Raw genomic sequence first — 14,520 nt, forward strand, 5'->3', positions numbered from 1 at the left:
CATTGCATTATAAAGCGTTACATTATATTCAAGTCTCACTGGGCCAAACCTTTTATTGTGGTGCTTTGGAGCGGCCCAGTCCTTTTTAAAGAACAGTTGATATATGGGGGATTCAATGCATTACATTTGTACTGAGCCTGCCCTTTAGGTCCTCTGTCCACTGGAGCAAAGACTGAACTTTAATCAGGACCATATATCAAAGAGACGAAGGCTGAGGCTGGTGCAAACAAACAGCACAGACTGAGACGGCAAGCACTTCACCCCCCAGTATATATCAGTGAATAAACAGACATTATGATCAAAATATGAGTTTGGTGAGGGAACATAATAGTTCATTTCACAAACTCATGTTCCAAACAGCAAGTCTCTGCAGCAGATAAAGGCTAAACACCTCAAGAAACTAACTTAATCACGCTCGAACAGTGATGAAGAGTGATTCAGATCTAAAAACAGTTACTGTGCTCATCAGCGGCGACATATGACATGAGTCAGATGAGCAAATGTTTTTCTTTTGTGTGTATGCTTACATCAAATGCTTTAATCTCCACAGACAAAGAGATGAGAAGGAATGCCTTTTCATCTCCCAACTAAAGAGCTGCTATGATTTTGCAATGACTTATGGGTATATTAATGTCAGTGGCTCAAAAGCCAAGTTGTATAATCTGCCTCCCAGTATGACAAACAAAAAAGAGAGAGAGAGAGAAAGAGGAGGGGAAAAACCCTCTGGCGATGCTTCTGCCCGACTAACAAACAAGGGTCTCGCTTCTTGCCCAAATTGATTCCATGTTGCGAGCAAACAGACAGAGAGAGAGAGAAGAGAGAGAGAAGAGAGGGATGGAAGTCTGGAGTTCAATATTTATAGCCCGCATGTGTGCAGCTATATGTGTGTGGTCAGCAGTAATAATCACCACAATCTGGGGTTTGTTCCAACATTGCCCTCCGCACTACGAGAGCTGTTGGGGATGTGAGCATGCAGTCACAGACCTCAGACATGGCTGAGCTGAGCTGGAGGTTTGAGGCTACAGTAAGCTTTTCTGAGAACAACTGCTGGACTTTCTTATCATGGCCAGGAAGAGAACCACACAAACTAATACATACAGGGACACAGGGCCATGTACTGTATATATACACTACACATTGATACACTGGTCAACAGCACTTATCTTTGATTTTTAGATATGTAAATCTGACCAGAGAGGCTTCTTTTTGTGTCCGTTTTAGAATGCTATTTTTGTTGTTGTTATATTTTAGTTCTTTTCTGCTTTTATTCAGAGAGGATAGGACAGTGAATAATGCAGGAAACTATCCACTGAACCCAGGTCGTCAACTTTATGACTATAGCCTCCGTGCATCAGGTGCTCGACTTTACCAAATGGCCAAACCAGCGCCCCTAAAATGCCAACTTTTAACTCAGAATCAAACATGTTTGCAACCAGGTACAAAAAAACTGCTTGGACCTCTTGACCTTGTTCCTTTGGGTCAGACTTTTTAAAACACCTCTGTCATTATTATATTAAGACTGAGATCTATGCATAATTAAAGGTGTGGCTCATTTCACTGAAAGGTGTGGATAGAAGACAGATGTTTCATTTGGCAGTAGGATCATTGCAACAAGTGAGGTGGTGTAAACTGAGAAGAGGACCAAGCACTGACCCTTGAGGCACCCCTGTGGTTTAGAAACTTCTCCCCTCTTAATGTTGTCTTCACATTAAACATAGATAACTTAATCTGCCAAAGTGAATAACTGTAAAGTCAATGTGAAGACGTGAGCAGACGTGAGTTCTTGTTAGGCGCAAGTTCTTCTTCGCAATGCGTTCAGCGCTCTGATCGCTTTATCAGTGAGTTCAAAATCCTGATCTTTGTGCTGCCAAGGCCAATCAGCATGAAGATCTGGAGACATATGACATCAGGGATGGAGGAAAATGGAGGAAGAGTTGATTGTGCAGCTACCCAGAACTGTATAACAACCTGATTTTTTATGTGAAGAGGAATAAAAAGGAGCTCACTGTGAGGAAAGTGGGTGAGGATGCAATATTATCTGGCAAATTTTTGTCTGTCACTTGATTAGAGCTTTTGTTCATGCTGGCAAGTTTGCACTGCCCAAATTAGCATCACCCGCTTCACCTTGTAATGTAGTAGGGCTCAACCTTGTTTGATGACAACAGACTGGAGCAGCATTTGAAGGGAACCCCTCCTCTCTCACAAGATTCTCGTCTGTGGTTTCTCCCGAATGGACCAAGTTACTCGCGCAAATGAAGTACATTATTTTATTCGTGTCTGGTGTGAACACAACATCAGATCTCCCTGTGAGGTAGTGCATGTACCAATGGGGTGCAATTACTGAGATCCCAAGCTCAGAGAGAGTTTGGAGAGGAGGATTTTGTGGTTTATGTCAAAGGCAGCTGACAGATTCAGCAGTAACAGAGCTGAGGACTGAGCATGAGCTTGAGCCAATCGCAGCGATTCTGTTACATACAGAAGTATATACATACATGCAGTCTTGGTGGAGTGGTCCTGCCTGAGGTCAGACTGATGCTGCTTGGTTGTAGTTGTTTGCCTGGTGGCGAGCCTATGGTCTCAACTCCACCTCTTTGTTGGTTTCTAGACTAACTAGAAGTTACTTTGAGTCAGCATTTCCAATATAGCTACAATAAAGCCTCCTCAGAAACCAATGGACGACATCACTGACACTACATCCATGTTTTATACAGTCTGTGGACTAACTGCATTACAGGAAGTCCTTCTAAAACACAGAGCTTTACTGTTTAGCAAGATTGATATATTTATCCATTCTTGTATGACTTTTGATAAACTTTTCCATCTTGACTACATAAAGTTAATCTTAAAAACATCAAATATTAAAGAAATCAGGAGCTAGGACCGTAGGCCTCAGTGAAGGAACTGCTTTTATCAAACCAAGCTGAAGGATGAGCTGATGTCAGAGTCAGAGAGAACAAACTGGCAGATGGGAGATCATCCACATGATGATTTGATCCGCGCATGTGTAAGAGGGAACGCTGTGTATCGAAGTGCTGGGTTAGTTTTGTTCTAATCAAAGAGCAACGTTTTTGATTTAACTGATTACTAACACTTCAAACATACAAGGAGAAATCATGTCTCTTCACAATACATGAACGCGGGCATCTGGGACTATTCAACACAGGCTGAAATGTAAGGCAGGTTACAACAGAGAAGCAACTGAAGTAGGTCTGTCTTTCCTATAAAACCACAGCCTCAAATGGGTTAATCCAATGAAATGAAAGGTGACACAGGATATACTGTGTGTCTCTACAGATTGAAGCCCTTCCTTCAGTAGCTTTGACAGAAATGTGAGTCTATGGGATACGAGCAGGAACACTTAACTTTTAATGAGCTCCTGTTGTTTTGGCTAGCAACACAATCACCTAATGGATTTTATGAACTGTGTACAGAGCTCTCAGGCCCAGCCAATGAGATCGCTCAGCCAAAAGCAAACAGGATATTGACAATAACATAGTTAGACTTGTATCTAAGCATTACTCAGGCAGGTTGTATGACATAGTGTCTAACTCTCTGCCATAGAGGAACAGCAAACAGAGAAATTTAGAACAACAGGAGTTCAAACAGGCCAATGCTGGGGCTGGACTGACTCAGGTTCAATTAGTGAGAGTTAGATTTAATGTATATCTAGAAAACAGTTACTTCATGGCGTGTGCCTCACGTTCCGTTGGTGCCATGGGTTTGCTCCATCTGACGGTGTGTACCCGGACACACAGGAAATGTGTTTGAAGTGTAGCGTAGCTCCAGTATAGCAAGAACAACGTACAAACAACAGATTACAGAGTCTTTCTGTGGTTGTATTCCTGCACATTTGGATATCATTCAGTGACTTTTGTGCTTCTATCATTGCTGAGTATGTTACACAACCAAAAAGTTTCTTTTTTGCAGATTTAAATGTGTTAAATATTAACAAATGTGCCCTACTTTGTTGTCCTGTTCCTGTCCTGCCTCTAACAAAGTCTTAAAGTCCTGTTGTGTTCAACATGGTTCACAGATATGTGTCTGTTTTGTAGATGTTAACAATTATATAAAGGTCATAAACAGAGGGCGTCCAGGGTGTCAGACTTCCAGTCCAGGTCGCTCTGTTCTGTTCAGCTTGACGTATGAAATAAGTGTCACAACAAGAAATGTCAAACCAGCTCCAACATCAAGTTGGAACCCAGCCGGGTACCACAATGTGTATGGTTCCTTACATCGTTCATGATTTATTAACGCGAATGGTCAATATGAATGATTCCATTTATAATTCTCTTGTAGTGATTTCTTAACACGTATGAATAGCTCTCTCTGATCTATTGACTTTGAATGCATGCAGTCTACAGAGCAGTAGCAGCTTTTGCACGCACATTTTCATCTATATTTCATTTAAACATATATTTATTGAAATGAAGCAGAGTTTTCAAACTTCTTAATTGTTTATACTTCCCTTTGATGTTCAAAATATAATGATGGAGTCACTGAACTACTGTCTCACTTTGTTCCTTCCTCCCAAAAGCCCAAAGTTTATGGCTCAAACTTTTAAGTTTGTACATATTTGTGATACTGTTAGGAGTGATAGGTACTTTAAGCCTCCTCTTCTTTTCCTTTCTTTTCTGTTTACTTTGACTGGTTCTCATGTTGGAAATGGGGATACGGTACAGTCGTGTCTGGTTTGTCCGACACTTTTCCTGAGGTGCACCCTAAGAAGCAGCTTGGTCTCCTTTAAATGGCGTCACATGAGTGTGGTGATGAGCCGCAGCTGGAATGGGATGAGGACGCTGACTGGTAAACCCACAACAAGACTCACCACGGATTGACCCATGAACTTTGGAGAACCAGTCCGTTAGCTTTTAATCTAACCCAACCAACAACAACAAAAAAACTTGAACTCATCCACGAAGCTTGGGCTCGCCACTCACCAGGAGTTATCAAGCAGACTGGCGTTCAGGTGAGCTGACCCAGTAATTTCCATTAATGAGAACCAGTCCCTTCTTTTCACTCTTTTTCTATAGTTTCACTCCTTTGGCTGGCTATCATATTAATTTATACCTGTACTCGAGGCAGTCCCTGACAATACTTAATAAGTTTACCCTCTTTTCTAACCAGGTAAGTTGTTTACACTGGCAGATCTGTGAATATATGTCAAAAAGTTACACAATGACGACTTCAGGAAGATGCAAATAGATTCAGAGGACATATTTGTACCTTGACAAAGGAATGCTGAAGCGGTTCTTTCTTCAGAAAAACAACTTAAAATGAAATTTCATACTCAAAACAAACTGAATAAACACAAAGGTCATTTGTTTAAAACGATGACAACAAATTTTCTAACAATAACTCAGAGCAAAGCACGCAGATGACATAAGGAGGAAAATAACTAATGTGAAAAATCTGGAAAAACCTTCCGAGGATAAAATAAAAGGTGCACAGGAACAGACTCTGAACTCAGTGAGCTGCTCGGAAAGGGGCCATGCCTGTGAAGAACTAAGAAGGTGTGAAGGCAGGCTGGAGCCAAATATAGGAGCTGTAGTGTATCAGTTGAAGTTCTGCCAACATTTCCCTGGAAAATTAAACAAACCATGACAATGACTCTGCCTTGTGTCGTCCTGTACACATGGCATTGAATCACGCTTATTATCTTATTTCCACCGTACAAATGAACAGTTTCCTCTGGAACACTTTATGACGGTAACACCCAAAAACTAGCTAAATGTGATTAAAACACATCACTGAACCCTTACAAGGAAACTCGAGGAGAACTGCTTGCAGGGTTTGCTCTGAGGATTGCTTTAGGAAAGTATTTGTCTTTATGGGGCAATTATCACCTAAAGGAGCTGGCAGAGGCAGGGGGCCTGTCGGACTAATAATGATAACCATTAACAGTGTTTACTTTCCAACATCGACAAATTTAACTGCACCGACCAGAGCAGTGTGCAAAGCATTTAACGACAGCCCTGCATGATGAAATGTGTGAATAGTGAAATACGATTTTAAGATTCCTAACCTACATGAAGCCTTTCTTTAATACATGTGACTAATGATACAATGCAGAGAACGCCTGAAAAGTAACTGCACAAAGATTTATTAAATAATATGTTCATTAAATACAGTCAGGTTTTTATTCAACTATATGACTGCATCAATAGAGAAACAAACAACAAGTGTCCCGTTCTGAGGTAAAGGAAGCTTCAAAATAAAAGCCCATGTAGATGTTTGTAATGGAGACATCAGACAGCAGGAAACTGAATCATTACTGTCCATCACTGTGTTAGACGTTTAACTACTACAAAAAAACTCCATCCATCATCTGGCTGAGTGTTCATCAGCAACTAGAGTTATCACCTCACTGATGTCGGTATCAACAGAGTAGTCTAAGTCCAGTTTAAATCTACAAATGTGTTTCCTCCTGTGACTGCAGACAGTTTATATTTGTATTGAAAGATATTTCATAGGATGGATACCTGTCAAGTATCTCTCTCTCTATCTTTCTTTATATATTTCATGGTTAGTTTAGGGCCTGTGTCCACTAACAGCGCCTACAAAAGTCATCTCATGGCACTTGTCCCCTCAGCAGGGATCATTCAGTCAGTTTTGAAATGCTCTTAATGCTGATAATTATTCAAGAACATTTTGCAGAGACAAAGAAAAGAAAAATGGAGATTAATCTGTTATTGGAATTATCAGCAGCTCCAGACCTGAAAATTCCACATTGAAAAATGAGTGTGGTTAGTTTCCCCTCCAAATTAAAGGTAACAATAAAATTATTCTCAGGTGGTCCTGAGATAATGAACTCACAAGAATGGGACTGAAATAATGATCAGTAATGTGGTTTGTGAGGACTTTAAGATGTGGCCTGAGGTTCACTCTTGACTTTTTGGGTAAGATTGTCAAAACTTAATTTCATCCTGTAGATTAATGACATACTGTGGAAAGATAACTTTATTAATCACTGGGAGGAAATGAGATGACTTGCATATAAATGCTAAGAGGTCACAAGGATCTCGATCATCAGTTCCTCCTGTGAGATATTCCCTGACGATGTTCCTGATCGTTCCAGGATCCGACGGACAGATTGATGCCCTGACACAGCGTGTCGACATAAAAATGACTCCCAGAATGTCAGGTTGATGTTGAAAGGCGCACTAACTCACTCCTTTCTGGATTTTGTATTTGGCTGAAACCTTCAGACGTCCACTTTCAGGTTTTGGGTCTCTAAAAGTCTGCTCCCAGTTAGTGTGGAGCCGCTCTGCATCTGCTTCACACGCGCAGCAATTCCTTGGCTCCAACCTTCTTTCTCTCTCTAAAAAACGCAGTAAAAAGCCTTGTCCAATGCTTAGATTGGGCAATTACTAAAGACGGTTTTGGCTTTCTTTTTGAGGCTAATTACGCAGAAAGGTAGCGGCGTCTTAGCTGACCATTTTATGAACAGCATGTGAGTGTCTGCCTGCGTGTGAGGCTGGCTTGAAGCACATTAGGTCTCTATAGATTTCTCCCTTGAAGCATGTGTAGTTATCACGCAAGCCTCCACTGTTGAACAAAAGCCCCATAACCAATAAATATTTAGCTCTATTGTATAAAACTTCTAAATCAGCCTTGGTTGTTGTTGTGTCACTTGATATTCTTTTCATTTATCCCACACAAGAGCTCTGAGCGGGGAGCACATTGATACAGGAGGAGTTTCTGATTGGGGTATCACTTGGTCTGTTGTGAAAGCTGAAATTCTCACATAAAGATGGATCCGTTTTTGTTCTATAAACAAGAAGCTTGAGGAGGCTTTTCGCTCTCTGTTGGACAATGGAATCTGAGGACATGAGAATTGATGGCTGTAAATTGATCTTAATTGTTCGGTGATGGATGGAGGGTGGAAACTTACAGAGGACGACACTTGAGACAGGCCCTCGCATTCCTGCAGCCGTGATGCCACCATGTCCACCCCGGGCAAAGGAGCTGCAACACACAATGCACGCAAGCAGAACAATTAGGACAGAGCAGAGCGTGAGACCACAAAAATGCACAAAAGAGCCGTATAGACTCTGTAACGACTTTGAATACTGAGCTGAAACTTACAGGAGATGTCAGGTACGGCTTGCTCAGATACATGTGTCCTGTGCTCCTCTTCAGATCTACCATCTGATAAACTGTCCCCCTGCAACCTGGAGACAACACAAAACACAAACTCCAGTGTACACTTTGGCTCTCTGCTTCACCTGAATAATCTCTGAAATCGGGATTTTACAGCAACAGCAATGAAATGCATGTTTGGAAATTGAATCCAAGATTATAAGAAGACAACAAGTCTGTATCAGCCTGAGGTGATGAGACAAAGAGGAAGTGTTTAGTGAGTTTAGGATCTCTTCTGCAGAATCTGGCATGGTAGACAGAAGAAGAACATGAGGGTCAGTTTTAGAGCACCAATCTTTAACTGCCTGAAGTGAACAAACTTGTTATTTTATGCACATGTGCTCCACTGATAACACTGTTTACAGCTTCATTGTTTAGAGAGCAACATCAGTCGGCTTGCTGAAAAAGCAAACTTAAAAACTGGCTCACAAACGTGGCTTTACCTTAAACCACTGTGATACCGATCTTTATCATAATGTGTTTCAATCCTCCCCCTGTGGTTTTCTTTTTATGCACTTTCGAAAAGTTTGGCAGGAGAGCTCATGAACATTTCTTGAGCTTTTCACGGACTCTGCCTCCAACATTTTTTAAATTTGCTTTTGCACACATGGCCCTCACAGCATTAAGTCCTTCCAGCCTAACAGGGGGGAGATGAGGAGATGAGTCCCAATAGCATGCTGTGAAAGCCACAGTTTAATATTTACAAAATGACAGCAGAGCTAGCAACGCTGTGATGAAAGTTTTTGCATTTTTTTTGGAAAACGCTACCTGCACATGATGGATGTGCTGTTTTCGTCTTGAAAATAATTCTCCTCCTTTCGCCTCAGATGGATTTATTCATCCTGTTACATGCCGTTCTTCTTGCATTACCCAACTAGTGCAAACAGTTGTTTGATGCAAACATCATCACCCCTGCCTGTGCACTTGTGGTCAATTTTCTAGAATAGTTCCTGCTGCTCTCACATTGACCCACCCTGATTTCTTGCAGAAATTTTCTGAAGGAAAGAAGGGGAAGATCATGGTGCTAGAAAACGTTGTCTGTTTGTGTTCCTACATACAGCCCACCCTGAAAAACTACAGGAAGCCCTGAGGAGTTTTGTGCATGTGTGTGTACAGGCGAAGACAACTGATTGTCTGTATTAGGAGATCTGAATGATTTGTTCAGAAACATGACAACATGTTTCAGGATGTTTCACTTTTCTGCAAACCACACGCTTTTACATCAGTGTGGAATTAAGTAAGCACTTGATTTTTCTAGACGTGGTTTCACGACTTTACATCATACCACATACAGTAATCAAACACCACTGCATGATATTTCCATTAGTTGAAGAGGCTGCAGGGCCTCTTGGTTTCTACCTTTTATGTTGAGCTTTCTAGAACTTTTTTGCAGGTGTATTGTATTTCTTTACTTCTTTATATATTGCTTTTTATTCTTCTACATGCTATATATTTTAAAGGCAATTAAAAAGGATCCAAGAGAACTTGGACGAGGCCTTCCCACTCTCTGAACAAAAGCTACTCATAGCCACAAGGCATGACTTGAATTCCCTCAGTACATTCCTGATATGAAAACAATTTATTTAATGAGAACTACGAGCCCAAGTGAGGTTTGTGGACATCTATCCATTTCCTTGGGACTCACCGCCTACTCCTCTGGACTGTGCCTGAGATCTGGGATGCGTTTGCACACGGGAGGTTTTGTGGCAGGAGCACACAGCCGTTAAAAGAGCTGATCTGGTGAATAAAAGGAGGTGGATGAACTGCTTGTGTGACCGCAGCTGTAGCCCGAGAGACAGAGACATGCCCACAACACACAGGCCACACGGCATTTTACACTTCAACCAACCAGCAGAGAGCCAGAGGAAGCAGCGTGTTTCCTGACCTGCTGCTGCTGGTTAGGAGACACACAGGCGGATGGGACTGTTTGGAAGGGCAGATGGTGTCCGGACGAAGGGAGGGGAAAGAAAGTGGTAGAGGAAGAGGTCGAAAGGCTGGGAACGTTTTCAGTCTAGGGTCGCCAAGTTCAGAAGTAGGAGTTTGTAGCATAAGGGGCCGAATCGTCAGGGTCTAAAATCTCAAAAGCAGTACTAACGTTCTCCTTAACGGAGTTTGTTAGATTTTTCTGGTCTACAGTAATTAATTTGAATCTTTGGATTTCACGATAGCTCACAGTGGATGAATCGAGTTGTCGCCTTCACGCTGTGAGTGTGAAAGTGGGCATCACCTCTGTTTGGCTTTGGGTGGTACAGGGTAAAACCAACTGGCTGGGTCTCATTTGACCACGTAGACAACCAGAGGGAGTGGATAAAGTTTGCATGCTTCTGAGGGGTTGTGTAATGCGGAGAATGCTGGACTTTACTGACCCGTTAGAGCTCACATTAAAAAGATTCTGATGTGTTTGCCTGTGGGGTGACGAGTATGTGAGGAATGCTGGTCGCTGTTCAAAGTTTCACACAGGGCCAAGGATTGTTCTCCTTTTTTTTTTTATGGAGGTAATGTATTATTATAAAGAATGTATTATTATTTTATAATTGTTGCATCAGCTCTTCTTTTAACAACGCTATGTCAACATTTGTGAACCCAGTTTCTAGTATTTGGAAAGTGAAATGTTGTCCCGTTCTTCTCTGATAGAGGATTTCAGCTACTCAACAGTTCAGGGTCTCATTTGCTGTATTTCTGGTTTCATGATGCTCCAAAAGTTTTCAATGAGTGACAAGTCAGGACTGCAGGCAGGCCAGTTAAGCACCTCTACTCTTACTACAGAGCCATGCTGTTGTAATACATGCAGAATGTGGTTTGGCATCGTTTCAGTGAAATACACAAGTTCTTCTCTGAAAAGTAATCGTCTGGATGGCAGCATATGTTGCTCCTAAACCTGTATATATAGTTCAGCATTAATGGAGCCTTCACAGATGTGTAAGCTACCCACACCATGGACTCTTATGATCCCCATACCATCAGGGATGCTGGCTTTGAACTGTGCGCTTATTACAAGCCAATGGTCCCACTACTCTTTGGAGCGGAGGATGCAGCGTCCATGGTTTTCAAAAGAATGTCATATTTTGATTTGTCAAACCACAGGACAGTTTTTCACTTCCCCTCAGTCCATCTTAAACTGGCTCAGGTCAAGACAAGTCTCTAGTGGTTCTGGATCACGTTTATTTATGATTTCCTCTTTGCATGGTTCAGTCTTAACTTAACTTTGTTGAAGCAGTGACAAACAGTGTTTACAGACAATGATTTTTGAAGTGATTTGAGCCCATGCAGTGATTTCCACTACGGAGTCATGTCTGTTTTAATGCAGTGCTGCCTGAGGGCCTGAAGATCAGGTCCATCCAGTCTTGGTTTTTGTCCATGTCCCTTTTGTACAGAGATGTCTCTAGACTCTCTGAATCTTTTAATGATACTATTACTGTAGATGATGAAATCAGCTAATTCTTTGTCACTTTACTCTGAGGAACACTATTCTGAAATGTTTTAACTATTTGCACACGCTGTCTCTCACAGAGTGGTAAACCTCTTCCCACCTTTCCTTCTGAGAGACTCAGCCTCTCTGGAGTGTCCTTTTTATACTCAGTCATGTGACTAACATATTGAAAATTAACCTCATTAGTTGGGAGATGTTCCTCCGGGTGGTTTTTTTTGTATTACACAACTTTTTCACTATTTTGCTGTCCCTGTTGTTGAAAGAAAAAAATGTTTCAGTTTCAATATTTGATAAGTTGTCTTTGCACTATTTTGAATTAAATAAAGACTTTAAATGATTTGTAAACCATTAAAAACATTCAATACAGCATCCAAACTCTTTTTAGAATTGGGGTTGGACATTAAACTAACATTAAAACAATGTATTTAAGTTTACACAATAGTCTGAGTTTCATATCTGTACAGTAGTACTGTCTGCAGGTGCGAAACATGAGGGCACTAACTAGGCCACATATGTAAACATTATGAGGAGTCAGTTTAAAGGTTGGCCCCTTTGAGCCATGTTTGAAATGTGTTTCTGGTAACCCCATCAAGACAGAGTGTTAATGCACACAGTATGAAGCCCTGTAAGGATTTCCACTCATCTGTTTCTGACCTCTGCTTCCTCTATCTTCTGTTCGCAGAGAAAATGTGCGTATGTGTGTGTTTTATGTGTGGATTCATGACTCGTGCAAAAACCTCCTGATTCAGAATCAAAGGAGAGCATGCGTGCAACCCTTCTCCAACTTAGTGATCTGTTTATGGCCCTTACACTCACCAAAAAATGACAGATGACCACGACTCCTTCGCCAATAAGACTTGGGAAAGACTCTGTGGTCAGGTTAAAGAGGACAAAGCAGGAATTTGGACTGAAGAAGAAGAAGAAGAAGAAGAAGAAGAAGAAGAAGAAGAGAGAAGCAGGAGAAAGAGAACAGATGTCTGACATTTCAGTCACGTAAACCTCAGCAGCCAAAAATCCCTTCAATACAGACTCTTCTTTCGTCTGCCGCCGCTTCGACTCCGAGACTTAATAATAAGTCAAAGGTATAATATATTTGCCCCAAAACATCCAAGTGATAAACTGCAAAGAAAAAAAATTCAATGATACCATTCATCCTCCTGCAGGACCTCTGACAGCGTCCCACAGCCTGTGTGTGCAGCGAAAGCTGATAAGCAGCACGAATGAAAGAAGAGAAGGAAACAAACAAATTCCACAGCCCAAACAGAGGAGGCCGTGCAGGAACATGGAAGCCTGGCGTCTCATCGAACTGATACCAGTTTATCTTCGACTGGCATCAGAGACAAAGTCCTGCCCACACCTGTCTGTGGTGTCACACCTAACGCTCAGAAATGTGAGCAGCAGACTGAGGCTGGGGGTCAGGGGGAACAGGAAATGTGTCACAAGAGAAAACAGTGATAAAGTGAAAGAGGGTGATAGACGATTATCAGTATGCAGGCTGACCTGTGAAAACAAGCAATGCTGGAATGCACTTCAGATATGATGTTTTCTCCTGGAATGACTGCTGAAGTTCGCCAACTCGGGTTCAGATGTAAAGTGGGCGAGTGAGCGAGTGAGCAGAGGGTAAGGCACACGAAGAAGTCACAATCTCGATTTCCGATTCAAAATTAAGAATATGTACACAAGAGGATTGGTGTTTGGTTTGAAAAGTGTTTTGTTACAGTCTAATGTAAGTTTGTGGTCCGAGCAGTGGTGACTGATCATGAATCAGCCGGCTTTGGTGTATGTACAAAAAACAGACCGAGTGGAGAACACAAGCCGGCAGAGTGCAATGATCCATCAAAGACTTCAACTTGAGGGACAAATCCACTCAAAGATGTGTTATGGAAACCAATCACAGTTTACCAACTTCCTCGACTTCATCAGAACTGATCTCCATCAGGATGTTATTTTAGCAAACCCTCTATATGACGTACTATTTACAGTGAAACTGAGACCTGCCAAAAATAGATGAATAGGGATGTAATAAACCAGGGCCAGGCTACCATCATCTCTAAACTCGTGTTTATCTGTGAGGGTTACGGCCCTGGCTGTATTTCATTCGTCATGTTTTTAATTGTGCAGCTGTGTTTGTGTTGGAGTAAAGCCTGGTTTACACTTCTGTGAATTGACGCCTCAGCCTACGCGGTAGTTCCATGTAGCCCTTTTCTGACGCAGAAGCCTACAATGTAAACCTCCTCAAAATCGATCTACGCCTTGAAACAACGTGGACTGCAAGCCCTGTGATTGGTCCGCTGGGCAGCATCATATATCCTGCATTTACAGCATTTACAGCATTTACGGAGTCGCCATACATCGGCTGTACATTTAATCTCCTGTCTTTTCCTCTTTGTAATAATTGCAGTATGATCAACAGCAATATTTAACAGCTTCAGTTCAACATAACACACTCAGAATCACTGTAGTTCCCTATTGACAAGCAAGCAGAAAATGTAGCGAGACCAGAAACTGGCAATCTGACAATCAAAGAAACACATCAACACAAATGTAGCTTGAGCGAAAGTTCAGACAGGAAGACTATAAAAGCAGTCACAGCATTTGTTTAACTCTCCTCTCCCTCGTTCAATAGCTCACCTGCTTCCAGCTGCGCGCTCTAGAGCTCTCATTGGTTAATCAGTGGCGGCTGTCATCCAATAGCTCAGTGGCACGCCCTTATCGTCAGCCTATCAACTTTCTGCTGTCTTTTTAAATGTGTCTCTCTCTCCTGCTAGTTCCTTCTTGCATTGATGGCGCGCACCCCTCCACCTCCCCATCTCCACCTGGTCTCTGCAAGTCTTCAATTCCTAGGATTCTTCAACCACCACCACCAGTGTCTGGACTCTAGGGGGATTTCTTCTGCTGCCAAATTCACACATCCTACGCTCACAAAATGATCCCCATAGAGTCCTTACACC

At 41.9% G+C, this 14,520-nt stretch overlaps 1 protein-coding gene across 1 annotated transcript in view; it reads right to left on the bottom strand.

Moving 5' to 3' along the window:
* The window catches only part of c17h8orf34 (chromosome 17 C8orf34 homolog), a 76,322-nt gene that overhangs the window by 12,474 nt on the left and 49,328 nt on the right, over window positions 1-14,520 (bottom strand). Inside the window, exons 9-10 of the mRNA XM_034706715.1 lie at window positions 8,086-8,171; window positions 7,892-7,965 (exon numbers count right to left, since the gene is read on the bottom strand). Coding sequence (XP_034562606.1) covers window positions 7,892-7,965; window positions 8,086-8,171 — 160 coding nt within the window. The remainder of the gene's footprint in view (window positions 1-7,891; window positions 7,966-8,085; window positions 8,172-14,520) is intronic.

Source organism: Notolabrus celidotus, chromosome 17, assembly GCF_009762535.1.
Source record: "Notolabrus celidotus isolate fNotCel1 chromosome 17, fNotCel1.pri, whole genome shotgun sequence".
Taxonomy (NCBI): domain Eukaryota; kingdom Metazoa; phylum Chordata; class Actinopteri; order Labriformes; family Labridae; genus Notolabrus; species Notolabrus celidotus.